This window comes from Berghia stephanieae, chromosome 8, assembly GCF_034508935.2.
Source record: "Berghia stephanieae isolate SIO BIC M18660-M18661 chromosome 8, UCSD_Bste_1.3, whole genome shotgun sequence".
Taxonomy (NCBI): Eukaryota; Metazoa; Mollusca; class Gastropoda; order Nudibranchia; family Aeolidiidae; genus Berghia; species Berghia stephanieae.
The window spans coordinates 34940653-34961148 of record NC_088367.1 but is presented as its reverse complement, the minus strand read 5'-3'; the positions used below and the strand labels follow the sequence as shown (position 1 = coordinate 34961148).

General features: G+C 36.4%; 1 protein-coding gene across 2 annotated transcripts in view; it reads right to left on the bottom strand.

Moving 5' to 3' along the window:
- LOC144978567 (glycerophosphocholine phosphodiesterase GPCPD1-like) overlaps nt 1-20496 on the bottom strand; it is a 38797-nt gene that overhangs the window by 12665 nt on the left and 5636 nt on the right. For both annotated transcript variants that reach the window (XM_078924797.1, XM_078924798.1), the window contains exons 5-13: nt 20028-20185; nt 14906-14950; nt 14317-14427; nt 13764-13923; nt 8065-8203; nt 5910-5964; nt 3363-3455; nt 2229-2309; nt 1747-1768 (exon numbers count right to left, since the gene is read on the bottom strand). In XM_078924797.1, coding sequence (XP_078780923.1) covers nt 1747-1768; nt 2229-2309; nt 3363-3455; nt 5910-5964; nt 8065-8203; nt 13764-13923; nt 14317-14427; nt 14906-14950; nt 20028-20185 — 864 coding nt within the window. The remainder of the gene's footprint in view (nt 1-1746; nt 1769-2228; nt 2310-3362; nt 3456-5909; nt 5965-8064; nt 8204-13763; nt 13924-14316; nt 14428-14905; nt 14951-20027; nt 20186-20496) is intronic.

Here is a 20496-nt window from a genome sequence, read left to right as displayed (position 1 = left end):
TAATGATGAAGATGTGATAGTGGTTGTTGTTGTAGTGGTAGTGATGATGATATGGTGGTGGTTGTAGTAGTATTAGAGGTAGTGATGATGATGTGGTGATGGTGGTTGTAGTAGTAGTGGTAATGATGATGATGTGGCAGTGGTGGTCGTAGTAGTGGTAGTTGCAGTGATGACGATGTGGTGGTGGTGGTTGCAGTAGTAGTGGTAGTGATGATGTGGTGGTAGGTGGCTGTAGTAATAGTGGTAATGATGATGTGGTGGTGGTGGTTGTAGTAGTAGTGGTAGTGATATGATGTGGTGGTGATGGTGGTTGTAGTAGTAGTGGTAATGATGATGTGGTGGAGGTGGTTGTAGTAATAGTGGTAGTGATGTGGTGGTGGTGGTTGTAGTAGTAGTGGTAATGCGGTGGTTGTAGTAGTGGTAATGACGATATAGTGGTGGTGGTGATGATTGTAGCAGTAGTGGTAGTGATGATGTGATGCTGGTGGTTGTACCAGTAGTGGTAGTAATGATGTGATGCTGGTGGTTGTAGCAGTAGTGGTAGTGATGATGATATGGTAGTGGTAGTTGTAGTTGCAGTGATGATGATGTGGTTGTGGTGGTGTAGTAGTAGTTGCAGTGATAATGTGGTGTCGTGGATGTAGTAGTAGTGGTAGTGATGATGATGTGGTGGTTGTGGTTGTAGTGGTGGTAGTGATGATGATGTGGTAGTTGTAGTTGCATGATGATGCTGTGGTTGTGGTGGTGTAGCAGTAGTGGTAGTGATAATGTGGTGTCGTGGATGTAGTAGTAGTGTTAGTGAAGATGTGGTGGTGGTTGTGTAGTAGTAGTGGTAGTGATGATGATGTGGTGGTGGTGGTTGTAATGGTGATGGTAGTTGTGGTAGTAATGATAATGTGGTGGTGGTGATTGCAGTAGTAGTAGTGGTAGTGATGATGTGATGCTGGTGGTTGTACCAGTAGTGGTAGTGATGATGTGATGCTGGTGGTTGTGGCAGTAGTGGTAGTGATGATGATATGGTAGTGGTAGTTGTAGTTGTAGTGATGATGATGTGGTTGTGGTGGTGTAGTAGTAGTTGCAGTGATAATGTGGTGTCGTGGATGTAGTAGTAGTGGTAGTGATGATGATGTGGTGGTGGTGGTTGTAGTAGTGGTAGTGATGATGATGTGGTAGTTGTAGTTGCATGATGATGATGTGGTTGTGGTGGTGTAGCAGTAGTGGTAGTGATAATGTGGTGTCGTGGATGTAGTAGTAGTGTTAGTGAAGATGTGGTGGTGGTGGTTGTAGTAGTAGTGGTAGTGTTGTGGTAGTAATGATGATGTGGTGGTGGTGATTGCAGTAGTAGTAGTTGTACTGATGATGATGTGGTGGTGGTGGTGGTTGTAGTAGTAGTGGTAGTGATGATGATGTGGTGGTGGTTGCAGTGGTAGTGATGATGGTTGTAATACTATGGGCAATGATGATGATGTGGTGGTTGGAGGGGGTATCCTTGGAACAAATTGACCTCACCGGAATTTGACGGAAGTTGCCCGGAGCCCGGAATTTTTTGCTCCAGACCGGAGTTTTTTCCGGTGAAACCGGAGTTTTGGCATCACTGTATTCTGTTTTGAGCTATTCATGCTTTGGTGTAAAAACACATAAAGCCACCTTGAATTTTTCCCTGCATTTTAGCCCAAAAAAGTAGGAAATTCCTTAGAAACAGAAAATCAAATCTATAAATGTTTAATGAGATCAGCTTTCACTTACCTACGCCTTTGGAGGTGAAGAACTGAGGGAATGGAGGAATTAATAAAATATAAATAAAATAAAAAAAGACCTATTACTTGAAAAATAAGCATTAAAATTATGATGATGTGATTATGTCAATTATGAAGATAACAATGGTAAATGATGACAATAATGATGATAATCAGGATAGTAAAAAAAAAAAGGTTTTGGACCACAGTATTTACCTTGGATAAGTGTATAAAACTGCTACCTCTCTCTTACTTATATTGATGATGATATGTTAATAACAAAGTTTAATTCTTCAGCATCCACTCTAGCTCAAAGAAAAGCTCAAAGTGCACGTTGTACAATTTTTTAACTAAGCCATATTACCATAGACAAACATCCTTGACCCCCCCCCCCCCCCCCCCCTCCTTTGTCTTTCTCTCTCTCTCTGACACATAAAGATGATCACGATGGAGATAATAAGAGTAGAATGGATGAAATCAAAGAAGACATACCTTTTTGCATCGTATTTGTTCCATAGTCAAATCATGGATTGGTGAGACATGCAGATCATTAACCGACTGGCAATCTCGAGTCTGGGGAAAAAGAGTTAAAGTAAAATTAGACTTTCCTATGACATGAAACTTCATTCAAACTATAATTCCCCTCTCCAAACAAGGTGAGGCAAATTGTAATTTATTTCTATTGCAATTTTTAAGGCTCACTAGTCCATATCTGAACAGACATCTTTTAATTAAGTCATTAATCAATGGGTAAATTATTGACCCAATATAATTTTCATTCTCATTAATGAAAATAATAGAAATTTAGAAGAAAAATGGGTCCTTCAGGTCATCATCATCATAGTTTGTCGCTCCAACACCGAACCCACTCCAAAGCATCTGGGGAGCAGACTCTTAGGTCATGATAAGTGCAGCTGGGCCCATCCTGGCAATTCTCTAAGGATGTGCTCCATCGTCTGCTCTGGGCATCCATATGTACACAAGCTAGTCTTGGCCAGTCCCCACTTCTTCATGCTTCCAGCTGTTCTCCCAAGTAATGCCTGTGCTCTGTTGAGTGTTACCCATTCTTTCCTGGGGAGCTCAGTTCTGTAGGGAGTTCTTCTCTCGGATCTTCAATGGTTTCATTTGTGTGGTTGTCCCACTGCCTTAATGTGGAAAGTCTGTAGCAGGATTGATGTCTTTTTTCCATCATGAAGCTCCTTCTTGACTTGAGTCTACTTGTCGTTGGGTTGTAGTCATGGAGAGGGTGCCTTGGGTCCCTTTCCTGTTGATATTTCTGAGCTTTGGAAGCAGTGGGTCTTCAAATCTGGGGAGGTGCAATGCCATCCAGCCAATTGGAGGACTGGAACTGCAGTTGATTTCAAATTACCAGTAATGATCTGCAGGTGTGATGTCACTCAGGTTAAGTACAATACCAAATCTGCAAAGCCGTACTTTACTTTGTGCATTATACAAATGTCCAAGACCATTATAATTTTACGGCTAGTATTTCACCTAAAATTTAAATAAAAATATATTTGGGACTAACTTTGACAAAAACAGTATTTCACCTAAAATTTAAATAAATAAATATTTGGGACTAACTTTGACAAAAACAAACAAAAAATCTGTCAAAGAACGGCTTACGTTTTTTAGCGCTGTAGTGGCACTGAAGTCGTGGAAAATGACAGGGACCAGGTCTTTGGTCAACAGGATATCTGTCTCAATGAAATGGGCACCCTATAGGAGAATATAAAAAACAGGTCAAGATATGGTAGGATAAAAAACCCAGACCAATATAGTGGGACTTTAAGGTGCTAGAATGCAGCAGATTTGTCAAATGCAAGGAGCACAACTCATCTGTAGCTTCTTTGAAAGAAAATAATAGAAAAAAGTTTGGTCTGTATTGGGAGTCAGGCCACCACTAATTAAATAATATAAGTGGAAAGTAAAAAACCTTTAACCGATGTGTTTACTAAATTCCAAATTAAATGCTAATTTTACAGATTAACTCTGGCAATTGGGAGTAGAATGTGCTGAAATAAAAAATCAGCACAAATATGTAGGATACAGTTTTCAATTATATTATTATCTTTAAAAACAAAGACAATAAATTCATTTAAATGACCCTTTCATGGTGAGACCGGTTTCTTTTAAACCATATTTTTTGTAATAATTTATAAAGTCCAAACCACATCACTATAAATGCCATCTGTGTGAAAATAGTAACATCTGATATTCAGGTAAAAGTAAATCAAATCCTGTGTGCAAAGGGATATTTTCAAATATACAATTTTCGAGCACTAATGAACCAGCCCATCCAAGTAAAACACACAATGTATTGCATTAATTTACAACTTTATTCATAAACAAATAAAATATAGAAAGAAAAATCCATTAAACTTGGGACCTGAAGTTTAAGAAAGTAACCTTATTTTAAAAAATGTATGCCCTTACACGTTTCATTACTGTGGTAGCTTTTGTGACTGATTAAAACTATGTAACAATTGTGATAAAATGTCAAAATTATGGCTTCTTTGTGCTATTGACACCTATAAAATATCAGGTTAAATATTCAATAATTTTAACATGTTGGCATTCATTGTTTTTTGCATAAACAATTGTAGTTTTTCAACAAAGAAAAAAAAAAAAAACTCCAAACAAACAAAAGACAGAGACGCCAAATTTAAATTTGACTCACAGGAATTTCAGACACCACTTGGAGGAATTTCAATACCGAAAGAGAAATTTCTGCACACAAGAAAAGGGAATTGGGATGGTATTTGGCATTGTGTTTACATATTGTATAGTTCTTAATAGATAACTGATTAGAACTATATTATGATATATAAACATAATCCCAAAGTTTCTTTGTTTCAAATGAAGTAAAGCTCCAAAACCTAATCGTAGTGATTGTAGTACTGGTGGTAGTGAGGATGTGGTGTTGGTGGTTGTAGTAGTAGTGGTAGTGATGATGATATGGTGGTGGTGGTTGAAGTAGTAGTGGTCGTGATGATGAAGTGGTGGTGGTGATTGTAGTAGTAGTGGTAGTAGTGATGCTGATGTGGTGGTGGTGGTGGTTGTAGTGGTAGAGTAGTGATGATGATGTGGTGGTAATGGTTGTAGTCAGTAGTAGTGGTAGTGATGATGATGGTGTGGTGGTGCTGGTTGTAGTAGTGGTAATGACGATGATGTGGTGGTAATAGTTGTAGCAGTAGTGGTGGTGATGGTTATAGTAGTAGTAGTAGTGGTAGTGATGATGGTTGTATAGTAGTGGTAGTGATGATGAGGTGGTGATGGTTGTAGTAGTAGTGGTAGTGATGATGATGTGGTGGTGGTGGTTGAAGTAGTTGTAGTGACAGTGATGATGATGTGGTGTTGGTGGTTGTCGTAGTATTGTAGTAGTAGTATTGATGATGATGTGGCGGTGACGGTGGTTGTAGTGCTAGTGATGATAATATGGTGGCAATGGTTGTAGTAGTAGTGGTAGTGATGATGATGTGGTGATGGTGGTTATAGAGGAAGTGGTAATAATCATGATGCGGTGGTGGTGGTTGTATTAGTAGCGGTAGTAATGATGATGTTTTTGATCTCACAGGAATTTGACCGAAGTTGCCTGTAACCTGAATTTTTTGCTCCGGACCGGATTTTTCCCCCCAGTGAAATCAGAGTTTTAGCATCACTGCAAAAGATCAATATCATAATAATAAATATGGCTGCGCAGTCTCTATGGACACTTGCCATGAATATGTGCGCACTTCGAGTTTGCCAGTCTATTTCTATTATCCAGTTAGTAATCTGCCTCCATAAATCTATGTCTAGTGCAGGTGTTCTTAACTTTAGAATGTCCTCATGTGTGTTAAGGTGCTGAGGCAGTTAGATGTTTCCTTGTGTAGTTGAAATCAGTTCTTCGGTTGTTGTTTCTAAATGTATTTGATATTTTTTGAGATCTTGATTCAATGTTGTTGGAATTGAAGTTGGTGTATGCCCTCAGTATTTGGCCTCTTGTTTGAAGTAATCAGCCATTGAGATTTGTGCTGGAATATTTACATCTCGCCGGAGCACGTGTCTGACTGGTTGTACTCTGCATCTATCATATACGTCCTCATTACTGATTTTGTCTGGCCAATAACTCGTCTAATAAAAGATCAATATAACAGTTTGATAACCAACTGTTACACAAACTAAACTTACAAACTTTTGAGCTGCATTGAATGATGCCACAGTATTCTCTTTGAATAGGTTGGTTCTGAAATGATGAAACAAACATTTGTCTTACAATTACTTAGGTCAGATTTCATTGCTTAATAGGATCTATTTTGTAACAAGAAGTCTTTATATGAATCAAGCTGTTTCAATTTTAAAAGTTTTGATAGTAGATTTACTTTTGATTAACCCTTTCAGATGTTCCTATTAGAGTCCATTGATGAATGTATGTTGCCAGTATACCGGCAATCAAGAGTACTGTCACAATGAACGTATCAAAACAGAGGAACTCTATTGTATGGAGTTATGAATGATCGTAGCCTAAGAGGGAAAAGATTCTACTTTCGGTTACAGTTTGTTTTGTTGTTGTATTCATTCTTGTGGTCAAGCTTCAACTTCTGAAAGCTAGTGATGAGTTTGAGTGAAGAAGAAGTAAAAATTGGAGGTGAAGAGAGTGATAAATCTATGAAATTGTGTTGCATGATGAAGAGGAGTGGGAGACTGACAATAGTAATAGTGACGATGAAAGTGGACTTTGAGTTTCAGTGAATGATGGTGGTACTAGTGATGTTTTGACCAGTGGTGGTGGGTGGTCTAGGTATGCTTTTTATACTTTTTAAAATTCTTTTGAAATCACAACTCATGTGAGTTCTTCATTATCATCAATTATACTTCTAACCATGCTAATAATACATAGAATTTATTCCTCTTAAGAAAATGTATAGTTTTACAGTTTTATTTCTTTAAATAAGTTTTTTATAAATTTATTTTGGGAATAAAGTGACATTTTGACTGCAGTAACCCGGGAGGGCCCCACTCTAGGGGGTGAAACTGTGTGGGAGGCTTCCATCCAAAGGGTTAATAATATTGCTCGCGATGACAATCATGTTGATGTTGATGACGACAATGATAGACCTGTATATGAGCTCTATAAAAATTGACTGAAACTCTTCGACAAACTGAAGAGTCAAGTTTGTTTTTTAAAAAATAAGGGCATCATTGGTGAGGAGAGTGATAAATACAATACATTAAAAGAGTGGGTGTTATTACTTACCGGAAGTATGAGTATGACTGCCATTGATTTGATGTAGAAGGAATGCTAAATAAGCATGTCATTCATATAAGTAAAGATGACTTCATCAAAGAAAGAATTCACAAATTTTGGAATTTTTCTGACATAGTCAGAAAAATAATCACCATTATCATCTTTAACTTCTAGCCATGACCAATTGAATTTATTCCTCACATCTTTATCGATGCTCGACAAGTCTGAATTGCGATCCACGAACAGCTCAGGCAATGTGAGAACATTAATTAAAATAATGTAGCAATGAGCAAACTTGATTTTCAATCAGTTAATGACAGGAAAAAAAAAAACTGAAATAAATATGACTTCTGGCCAATACACTGAATCATTAAGTAGGAGAAGTGAATTATCATCATATGAAGAAACTTCAGCAGGCGTAGCCGTAGCGGAAAAATCCAAAGAATCGAAATGAATGGTAAATCGCCACAGTAAACAGCAAGGTCGTTTGAGCAAAATAATGGCAGAAAACGTCCTAATTTGTGCGGGAATTAATTAGGCTACTTAACATTGTTCCTTATAATTTGGAACCCAATCAGTGAAGAAACGGTCAACCAGTTTGTTTACAACGTGAGGCAATCGAGATGTGCTTGTAGCAATCTATCCTAACTTTCGATTTGAAGGTTCGCATTTTATTTTCTTATTCTTTTACGACCCCCCATGTAAATGTGGTCAATTTTGGCTTAGATGAAACAGTGAAATTTATCGCTCGGCGGCTCAGTTAAAATTGGCTACCGTTGGGATCACGACAGGTTTGGAAAGTGAAACAATAATTTAACGAAGGCTGTGTGAAAATACAGTGATGTGTTCGGACATGCCAATTCTAAAAAGCGTCGTTTAGCCTTGGCAATATATCCATCGTTAATATAAACGGCCCCCATGAGCTATGCGTAGCGCTGTGGAACACTCCTAATTACTTTACGGTCATTCCACTATGATTTGTGAATTCTTTCTTTCCTTTTTTTAAATATTTGAATTTGACAAATTGACTGATTTCAGTTAATTGACTGAGAATTTACAGGTCTACATGACTATGAATTTTTTGAAAAAGGAACTTACTCTGAAAAGGATCCACCCATCCCCCTGTGCCCAACATCTATGGATGTTTCGCATGAAGATCTCCATTTCCAATAGCTCTGGTCACATGACTTCATGTCAAAGGTCATATTTGGGGTTGGTCTCCCAATCAATACATCCACTGAAGAATTTACAAAAAGAAATAATGCAATTTTAAAAATAAGTTGTTATGAAATCATAAGAAAGAGCTAAAATGAAATCCAATTAAACTGATAAATTGATAGATAGGTGTTCAAAATAAGAAACTTGTCAGAACCTAAGGAAACAAATGATCAGATCAATCGATCGTTATTTCTTTTTTTTAGGAATAGAATCATGAACATTTAAGACTTACGAAGATCACAAATATGTAGACTACAACAAGAAATATCATTAAAAAGATAATAAAGGACCAGACTATATCAAAACAAAACACGCACAAAAATTAAAATAACAAAAAAAAAAAAGAATATACAGTGAAAAGAAGATATATTGTACACCTAAACAGAATATAAGTCAGGTCTCTCCACAATCGGATGTATATATCATCCAGACAGGTCGGGTGTCTGGGGGTAGATTTTTTCAATGTAATCCACAAATGTCTTGTTTCCGGATCTGAACAATTATTTTGGGAAAAAGCCAACGGAATATCTAGGATTGATGACTCTATAACCCGACCATCACACTGACACACACTCTAGTTCAATACAACCTTACAAACAATTGAAGGATCATTGGATTTAAAAGGCTTTCTCATATCCAATTCAGATCAGGTAACTTATTTGTTTATCCAGTCAGTCATTGGCAGACAGTCGTGCCTCCTAAATCAATGTGGCGATGTAGTGTATGTGTGGGAATGTAATGATCCACAGGTGTCAATCATGTGTGACTGGTCAATTTACAATCCGAGGACACCAATCCAACACTTGTATTGATGTCATTGGGCATACATATATTGTTTTCAATTGAGGTAATACACAGTCTCATATTTTCGACTCTGAGAGCTACCTCAATCGCCTCACCCCAGGCTGACCACCAGATACTCAATACTGTTGCTCTCTGGGAAAATTGACCATGACACGATAGGTATGCAGACTGGGCATTGGAGTGACTACGCATGCGGTGCATCACTGTGCTGCAATTCTATGCCTTGAAAACCCCCTATTTTCCTCAAAGCATAACAACGATTCATTTTATTTTGATTATTCGTGTAATCACCATTTTCAGCTTTGTTTCTGTGCAATTTTTATTGTTTCTTGGTTTTCAACTTGGGAAATAATATTAGTTGAAACATATTTGATTATCATTCTTGCAAAGTTATCAAATACGAGGCAAGTTGTGAGATAAATTTGATTAATAACACTGGTTTGGATCCATGAAGTTTTATTTTTTTAACTGGTACCCTATTTTGATATAAGTTTTAAAATAAGTTTGAGCCATGAGTGATTTGGGGGTAAATGCTAAATATTCACATTTGTGCTCAAATGAATTATCTGAATGTGTTCACTTTATAAAAGATTATTTCTATTTAGTGCCATTTTTATCTATTGTGTAAAGCGTTTTACTGAAAGTTTTAATACAGGAATGTTTTATTGTTTGTTTGTTTGTTCCAAAGTACCAGATTACATAATTAACAGATATAAAAGATACAACTTATCATGGAACATTCACTGGAGACTCATTTAAACCACATAGAGACTGTGTAGAATATGTGCTGGATACTATGGGATGATAGTAGCATTTGAAAGAGAGAGAGAGAGAGAGAGAGAGAGAGAGAGAGAGAGAGAGATAGAGAGAGAGAGAGAGAGAGAGAGAGAGAGAGAGAGGAAGAAAGAGAGAGAGAGAGAAAGAGAGAGAGAGAGAAAGAGAGAGAGAGAGAGAGAGAGAGAGAGAGAGAGAGAGAGAGATGGATGGGGGGGGGGGGGGATACATCAGAGTGAGATTAAATGATTGGAAGAGGTTTATGGGGGGAAGGGTGCGAAGTTGTACGACAAAGTGTATTAAATATTAGAAGCAATTGAAACCAAAATGTGAGGAGCAGGCAGTTTCGCGAGATAAAGATTTGGAATGGTGTGTATGATACAGTCGTAGACTAAGTTGTTAGAAAAAACCATCCCATAAACTTCAGCTTTCATCGACTGGGGCTAGTAATAAACTATACTTATGGCTGAAGTGACCACAAAACAAATAGTGCACTACTACTACACTACAACCACTACAACTACCACTACCCCACTAATGGGATATAACTACTTCAAGAGCAATTTTTGGATTAACTATGAATGTCGCAAGAGAAATTGAGGATAAGTTATAATTGTAATAGTTTCAAGAGTACGATAAAACAAAAATATCAGATGACTATGGATTCATTGTCTTGTAATTGACACTTAAATTGAAAAGTGTTAACAATGATCTGTTTAAAAAATGACCTACATTTGTTTCATTCTATCTATCCTTCCATCATTCATTGACTAAAGAGACTTGTCATGTCATAAACAGGCATCAATACTAAAAGTTTCCACCCTGCATGCTTTCAGTGGCATGTTTTGATTTAACGGGAATGACCAACTGTTGATTGCACACAATTAGTATAACAAGCATTTCAGGCAAGTATGCGGTTCGTTTTCTCGCTGAAACTGGGTGAGTCATCACCTGGCATCACTTAACTACAGTAGGGCAGCGGCCAAGCCATGGTTTTAAAGCATCGCATTTTGGGCACTGTGAAGAGTAAGTCCTTGATTGACATTTGATTTTGATGCAGTTTGCCACTCCTATTTTTCAATTGCCCTTATAAATTATGAATCAGAATCTCTTCTCACCTTTCCGTTGCCTCAAGTGCGCATCAAGGACATGCACTACCCTACTGAAATTATATTTACACACATTGGTCAGTGATGAAAGTGGTTTAGTCCTATTGCAGTTTGCTGGAATGAAAGGCTTATATTATCACAATATGAAGTCAAAACTACACCTGGATGTCTCGGATAGCCAGACAAAATGCAGGGAATGGAGGTGTTCGGATTATGGAGATGTGATTGTATAGCGTTAACTAAATAAATTGCGGAACGAGTGACCTGCTATAAAGATTGAATGATATACAAAAGAAGCAGCATAAATCATGTCCAAAATCCTTTCTTAAAAAAATATAGCCTTGCGGAGAACATTGTGCTTATTTGAGTCAATAAAAAAATTGATACGGTGCACAACTCTACTGAAAGATTTGAAAATTAGAAATGTATTTTTTACAGATAGATAAACAGATAACTTGATTTCCTTTTATAATTTAAAGTCAGTTTGAAAGTTCGTTAAGTCACATAGATATCATAAAATATGTACCGACGACGACACTTGACTCCCAAAATCAACTAATTTTGACACTGTAAAAAGTTGTCAGTTTGCGTCATCTATTTATGACATCAAGTATTATTATTACTCCGTTGTGTTGTTGATTTTTCGGTGATCAGTGTTGTTATATAGTTTATGTGTGTGTGCGTGTGTGTGTGTGTTTGTGTGTGTGTGTGTGTTGTGTGTGGTGTATACATGTGTGTGTGTGTGTTGGCATTTTTCAGCAAATCGTGGCATTCATGGTGATATTATTCACTTGATCACATGAAGGTATTTCAGTCGCCATTTTGATTCTTTTTTTACTATTAGGATTAGCTCGAGATCGAAGGATTTTTTTTTTCTATTAGGGTTAGTCATAAATTTTAGTAAAGGTGCTAGGATGTTTGTTTTTCCACAAGTTAAGTAAAGGGGAGACATTCCGAAAGCTCCTACATCCCCAGTATTCTTTAAATTTGTATTTTCACCGTTGATCTTTTGTCAGGCGTTTATTTATTCAATTTGTCATCATTTTTTCTATTAGGGTTAGCTCGATATCAGAGTATATTTTTTTCTTCTATTAGGGTTAGTCCTAAGTCTTAGTAAAGGTGCTAGGATGTTTGTTTTTCCATAAGTTAAGTAAAGGGGAGACATTCCGAAAGCTCCTACATCCCCAGTATAATGTATTCACTTAATGTAAATGTTGCTGCTCGAAGCTCGAAGAAATAAATAATCATGTGAAATTGAATGTAAGCTTCAATTTAATAACAAAAACAGATCAAATGAACGTTTCGGGTTTCCCCTTTATCAACAAAACAGGATGAATGAAACACCAAAGATGAATGAGATAATGTGGTAGTGGCGTAGTTAAGATGAATAAACAAAACATTGGTTGGTAGGAAATGAGTATGCTCCTTTGTAAGGAAGCACGAATTAAAACAGAATGCTAGATATTTCTAAAAAGGTGCGCAATTAATTAAGTGAAAAGAGGGGAGGCGGGGAGGAACTGTGTAATGCAGTTTAGAAAGTGAAATATAACAACATGTAGAATGTTGTTGGAAGATAAATACAATGGAATTGAAAATCCTTTCTTAAAAAAAATATAGTCTAGCCTTGTGGAGAACATTGTGACATTTGAGTCAATAAAAAAAAAAATATACGGCGCACAACTCTACTGAAATATTTGAAAATTAGAAATGTATTTTTACAGATAGATAAACAGATAATTTGATTTCCTTTTATAATTTAAAATCAGTGGAGGTACATAAAAACGGTGCCAAACGCCACCAAACATGATCACCAGAGTACTGTACTGTAAAGTAAGTTCCCAGGATCGTCTTTCAACTCTGCTCACGTCTGCTACTTCAGGTTTATTTTCGCAGTTGATTTTATTACCACAACCTGTTTTCATACACGGACAACTATATGTTGCTGTGACATAGCGGCTTACACATCATGTTGGGCCACACATAAAAATCAACAGAGGATGTACCAACTTACACAGACAATGTTGTTTACCAATCTGCCCTCATTAATTAATGGTGGGTATAATATCGAATGGAAATAGTTCATTCCCCGCGAAATTGCGGGCTTTTTACTAGTATAAGGTAAAAAGTATTATGTATTCAATACTACTTCAACCAAAATAACAAACAAACGACCCCTACTCCCCCAAAAATGAATATGACCAGTAATACGATTTATTCATTTGAAGTACAATTTTTCTTAGTGGGTCTAAGATATAAGTGTCTTTTAATATTATAGATAAAAATCTGTGTATGATTTGTAATCTTAAATGCATCTAGTAGATCAATATAGATCATCAATGTTGAAATAATTATGAATTAAACTATCACAATGTTTTAAAGTCTGCTCGAGATAAGACAATTTGGGATCATGGGAGAACTCAACAATTGTCATAATCATAAGAGTTATTACTACACTATCAGCTTGCTAAAGAACACATTATCATATTATAATCTTGTGACCTTTTATTTAGGTCCACTGACCTTTGAAAGCCCTATATTACAATAATTATGAATTAACAGCTTGATATAGGACAATTTGGAACATGGGAGAACTCGAGAATCGTCATAATTCTACAACTTATTATTATACTATCAGAAAGAACACATCATATCATATATCATGTAAAGGATTTTGTAAGCCAACTGACCTATGAATACCCTGACTATTTAAATTCAAACATGATTATATTTGGAACTGACTATTTTCTTTTTATCAAGAATTAATTTGAATCTGTTTACAGAAGAAGCATTTTTCATTTCATATTTCATCCCTTTCCAAAGCTTTACAGTTCTGTTGATAAAATGATTTCCCCTATACTAGATTTATATCAATCCACAGGAGTCATAACAAACCTTTAATGGACCCACATAACATTGCATCACGACCGATGACAGAAAGAGAAATCTCATGTTGAGACTTTGGTATATTCTCTGGAAGAAGATGAGCTGATCCTATAATTTTTCTTTCCCCTTCATCATCATCATTGCACATTGAAACTTCCAACAAGAAACCCTGAAGATATTTTGAAAAGTTGTTTGTTCTAAGAATTTTATAACAATGATGGACGATTTGCAAAGAAAAAAAATGTAAGTATAGTGTATGTAAAAAATCAAATCTATTAGACTATTTATTGATGTTCATTTAATTAAGTAAAACCTCATACAAGATTTCATCTCTTCTAATAATGTATCTAATCATAACTTGATAGTCATTTACAAATAAAATGATTTGGCTCAAACTGGAAGCAAATCAAGAATATTTCATCAGTACTATTTCAAATTCCAGACAGAAAAAAAATGAATAAATTTACAATTTATAGGTGTATGTGAAAATTGTATCAAAATCACAGCTTCATTCCAGAATGAGTAAAGTATAAATAATTTATGGAATTTCTGTGTAACATACCAGATATTGCAGGTTTGGTGTCCGATATCTAAACACTATAAAATCCTGAGGACCCATTTTAACACCTCTAGCATCTTGAGGACAGGGACAGGAGTTTTTACATGCTAGGTTCTGTGGACATAACGAGACAAAACCGTGATATAGGATGGTTAATAACATTTTTCTAGAGATTAGAAATGTTTTTAAAAATCCCTGAATCCTTAAAACCTCCAGATTTTAATTGTGTAAAGAATGTTTCCATATAAAATACCCCCCACCCCCTGTATAAATTCAATAAAGATATCAAACAAAAAAGTTTATATAAAAATTAATAATTGCTTTATTGGCAGGAATTTCAGGTTTACGACATATAATATGTACCAAAAAGTTTCCACCTAAGCTCAAGAATTGGAATTGACAAGGGTTTGTCATTGCACTTTTTATATAAACTTCTTTGTTTGATATCTTTATTGAATTCATACAGAGATAGAACAAACGTTTGTAAATCTCTCTATTTAAAGAAGAAATGAGACATCAAGAAATATAAAAAGAGTCATTGGGCTTTTTTTTTGACGCTATAGAAGACAACAAAAACAGTATGGTGACTTACAGAGACAAGGACGTTTCCAGTCAATGATGAAGCCTCTTCAAATGGCTTGAGGGAATGGAAACAAAAAAAAATGTTAGCAATGTAAAAAATAAACCAAAATTAAAAAAAAATTTTTAAAAAAAGGATACAAATTTGCTTTTGTAAAGTTATGTCACTGCCACATTTTTAATGGACTAGAGGTCATTCATAAACGGATAATAATAAAACAAATTCCCTTTCTTCATTCCTAAGGGGAATTTTTCTATAGGAGTTATTCCAAGGGAAGACTGGAATAATCCAGGCATCAGCCACAGTGCAGTGCCGCAACGTGAGCTAAGGCTAGGTGACTTGCTCAAGGCCGCACAGCGCAGCGGGTAGTCAAACGCAGTACCTTTCAGGTTCAAAGTATAGACCAAACCACTGAGCCACGCTGTCCCATTGTGGTATAAACATAGAATAGGAGTGGAATGATCTTATTGAGAGCAAATTATAAATAAGTTTTCAAAGTGGGAAAAAAATTGTCGAAACCCGGCTTAAACCTGGGTGACCAAGATTTCCAAAAGCTATACCTATCCCCCTCTAAACTTCAACATTGCAAACTTGTTTTCTAACTTCTCTCCTCCAATATGCATTCACCCAAAATGATAATAGACAAAATCAAAATAAAAACCATTTTAAAAAAATAAACAAACATAAAAGGCCCCAAAACAAAACAAAACAGGGAAGGGGGGACTATCACAATATTCAAGCTTATCAAAATGTTTGATTTCTCTGCATTGAGTATTACTAGGCTTGCCTGAAAAGTCTTGACGCCTTTTGAACATCTCCGATTGTATTAAATTCACCAGTATAAACTATACATCAAATTGTGCGTAATTTATTCTTCTATTAGGTCGTAAAATTTTGTTGATTATTTCTGACTGAGTTCTTAACCTCAGAGATATGTGCACACGCAAACATTCATAAATGGCTGAAACGTGTTTATGGTGATCCGAGGGTATTCAAACAGTTCAAAGGTAGGTTATATAAAATTTAGAAAACCTGTGGAGCAGGTACTTGTATCAATAATGATGAAAATAATAGGGTATGGAGAAGTGCCAGATGAAAACAGAGAATAAAAAGTCATGGGGGCAGTGCCAAAATCAGGATCAAATTGATACACAACACGCTCCGCCTGGACAGAAAGGACAGTGAGTGGTTGCACAACCAACAGAGCTATCCAGCCAAACAAAAATATGGCTTTCAAACTTATTACCAATCATGCACCTCTCTCTCTCAACTACCGTGGGGACCACAAAGAGACTGGCTAACAAACTCAGCAAACTCTCTATAATTGGCGATCAAAATTTAGCTATCCATCATCCTCTGTATGAAACAAGACATGGTAACATATAAACAAATAGGACACACATGGAACAGGTGGGTTAAATGCTTTTCTGGAACTGATGCTGTCTCCACAAACATAAATGAGCAGGCTTGCAGTGGTTGTCCACAAAGTGCATCAACAGCAGCAAGCCAAGCAAAGAAGTTGACGAACTTTATCAAGCTAATCGTTGGATAAAACAATCTGGCATTTCACAAAGGCTTGGAATTTCATATGGAAGAGATGGATATATTGTCTGAGAAATCCTGGGTTACAGAAAGGTATGTGCCCATTGGATATCGAGAATGCTCACATAAACACATGATCACATTGAAAGAGGAAGTTTTCTTGAAGTCATAGATAACCCCCCTTACAGTTCTGATTAAGCTCTAAGTGACTTTTCCTTTTCTTAAGACTTAAGAGACACCTCAACGGGGCAAATTTTGACAATGATGGCGAGGTGAAGGTGGAGACGACTCGATGTTGTCGAGTTTACCATATTAATTCCTCTTCAACACATGCAATAACTGGTGCATCATTGGCGGATCTATGCGGATAGGAACAGTGACGATGCTGTAATTTAAAATGATAAACGAAAAGGACATTTTGATACTTTTGTCAATTTCGTATCTAATATAGTTTTGAAAATACAAGAGCTGCGCCAAGACTTTTCAGTCTACCCTTGTATAATAGAAATAAAGGATGACATTTATCAATATTGTTTTACCCACTTTTGACAGGCCCTAAGCCATTAACAAATATGATATATATATATAAAAAAACAAACCAAAAACAAACAAACAAATAAACAGCTGGTGCAGATATTGTTGTTTGACATGAAGAGATAAAACTATCGATATCAAGAGCCCAGAACTAAAAGTAGAGTCGATTCAGGTCAAACCGGCCGCTACCAGACTCGATGTCTAATTTCCTTTTGTTTCGTTTTGTTTCCCGGTGCATATTTCTACTAACCAAGCAGACGTCTCTGGGACGTTTTTCTCACCGTTTCAGTGTGTGCAATCCAGGGGAAGACAAAGAAACTTGTTTACATCGAGATATTTCTCACAAAACGTAAGTATCCCGTTCTTTGTTATGGGTTGCAAAGTGTGGAAGTAAGTTGCTATTTAAGCTATTTATATGTCTTTATTAAGGAGGTCCGGCTCAACCACTGCAGTGCATGCTATTTTAGGATCTTTTGATAGTGGTTAGATCGTCTGGCAGTGTTCGGGTTTCATTTTAGTTCCATTGGTGGCGGGGGGGGGGGGGGGGGGTGGTGACCGGTTTGACCAAAGAATATTTAAACGATTCTGGTGAAACCAGCCGGGTTGATTAAGCTGTTTATTATTATTCTAGACGTCTATAATATTATTTGCTGCAATGCTTTCCTTGTATTTCTGTTGACTGGTCTATGTTTATCATGATTATTATTATTATAAAATTATATTATGTTCACCATTGCATAGAAAACTTTACATTATTAGACTAGCCAGTCTAAGAAAATGAAGTTCAAATATCTAAATAAAGTTCATTTTTTCACATTGTTACAGGCACCAAGCTGTCAAGATCAAAGTATTCTCAAGCGAGTGTGGATGCTGCACTTGATGCCATCCGCACCAAAAAACTTTCAGGCCGCTGCGACCTACTCTGCCCCGAGATCAACTCTGATGGACAAGATGGCCGGAAAATACCCCATGTCATACAGTGTTGGCCGCAGAGGAGGAGAAAAAACTAGTTAAGTGGATGGTGGCCTGTGCCAGGGCAGGTGAAGGGAAGGACAGGGAGCAGCTGTGCCTGGAGGTGCAGAGAATACTAAATGCTGAAGGCAGAGAGACCCCTTCACCGACAAGCCAGGATACTACTGTTACAAGACATTTATGGAGTGACACAAGGGGGAGGTGCGGGAGAGAAAAGCAATGTCCCTTGGGGAACAACGCGCTCAGGTATCAGAAGGAAAGATACGTGGGTAGTTTCCCACCATGCGGACATCGCTAATGGCATTGACATTACCAAGGTCCCACCCAGCAACGTCTTCAATTGCGACGAGACTGGTCGGACGTTGAGATGGATATCAATGAGTTGTGTGGTGTGAATGACAAAGATGAAAGTTTATGTGATTTTTGTGGAAGTGATAGGGACCTGGATGGATGGATTGGCTGCAAGTGTGGGAGGTGGTACCACAGAGGATGTACTGGCAGAGAGAGAGAGAGAGAGAGAAGATACTGGGGATGAGTGAGGAGGAGATCAGTGTTTTCACGTTTGTGTGTAAATTGTGCAAGTGACATGTTATTCTATTGCGTTATGATTATGTACCCTATTATTTGTTTTGAATAAATTAATTTTGACTTTCTCTGTTGAAAATGAACATAAACGGATTTATCTATCTATCTAGACATCTAGATCTAGTCTAGCTACTTATGAAAATATATGGCAGTCGTCTTGGGGGAAGGAAACATTCTGCCAATTTATGGAAATTAAAGAGTCCTTCAAAGTCATTGGAATGCTGGAATCGAACCCTAAATTGACCAATGATCCGGCAGATATTTTACCGTTTATAAACTGAAAACTATTTTTTAAAAACAAAAGGAAACAGCGTTTTTCAACATCCGTGAAGGGTGGCCGGTTTGCCCAAGATGGGTGGCCGGTTGGACCTTAAAGTTACATAAGAGGCCGGCAGTACCAAAATGTCACTAATAACATTTTGCGTGGAGGATATGGATAAGACTGCTGTTCACCTGAAACCGGCCACTTGAGCTTTACATTTTACGACATCACTAAACAGCAATGGTCTTATTTCTGGCCAGCAGTCTTCCATTTTCTGAGACGACCACGGATAAGACTTGTGTGGCCGAAAAGCCTGAATTTACTCTACTTAAGTAACATTTCTATGATTTTTCAGCTACTCTATTAACTTAAAGCATAAGTACCTCACCTATCATTTTCATACCAAGCATAATCTATAATAATCTATAATCCTCTATCTTGATATTACAATTTCGTTTTATGTATGCTCTGAACATTAACCTACTTTTTTCCAAAACTAGCTTCCAGTGATAAGGTTCTTCATATAGAGTGGCAAGATAAGCAAGGTGTCATGTGTGGACAAGTGCTGTCATGTCGATAAAACACATATTCATTCTCTAAAACCTATCGTCTCTCTATCATATCACAGGATGTCAGTACAATTGTTGATAAGTAATGAAAAAACAGAAAATCTAAAAAGTAAACATTTTACATCAGCATTATGATGTGATTAAATTCCAGAGTTTATCTTTAAAATACATACAAGGAGTTTGCTACATAAAATCATATATTATTAATTTAACTATTACTACTTTTATTATTATTATTATTATTATTACTATTATTATCAATATTGTTATTATCAATTTCAATATAATCATATTATTATAAAAAGTTATTCTAAATAATGAGAGCAATATCAAAATTGTCTTTAAATCAAATGTATTATAAAAGAAATAACAATTCAGAAATATATGATGGAAAGAAACATTTGAGCTTACTAGATTTTGAATTCTAAATTAGTATGAATTTAATAAGAAATTATTGTTATCCTAAAGAGCACATATCTCAAAGGAAAATAACTATCAATATCAACTTAAATTCCTTTCAAACGTAGCTGGAGCCTGGCAGTCTAATACAAAATAAATGTCATAAACCCTTATTCTTTTCTTAATTGTTATACAACTATAATTACAGAAGATGATAAGATATTGCAACATAAACCTGCTGAGTCATACAAGCAGTCCTAACCTGACCAACCTGATTTTTGGAGAAATCCATGGGGAAACAGCCTACAATATACCTGTCAGAGGTCTCTTCTCCTGGCCTCATTAACTTGATGGGATTACCATGGAGGCGAACATGGACCTCACAGATATCTTGCATCAACCAACCTCTACTCTCACTACATATTCCATCTGTTAAACAATGGATGGAGACTGAATTTGAATACATCACAATGAAAAAACAGATTATTTCATAAAACAAATTGGGATGGGAGGTCTGAGTTGTACACAGATGAAGTAGAACAATGTCGTATTTATTCATATATTCTTCATGTTCATAATTTTCAATGATAAGTAAATGCATTATATTGACTAAATCTGGGTCAGTGGGCTACTTTAACATTACTTGTAAACGTTTATAGATCCTTACAGTGCCTAAAAAAAGGATGACGGTACACAGCACAAAAGAACATTTAAGTTCAGCCCATGCAACACGCTGTCCC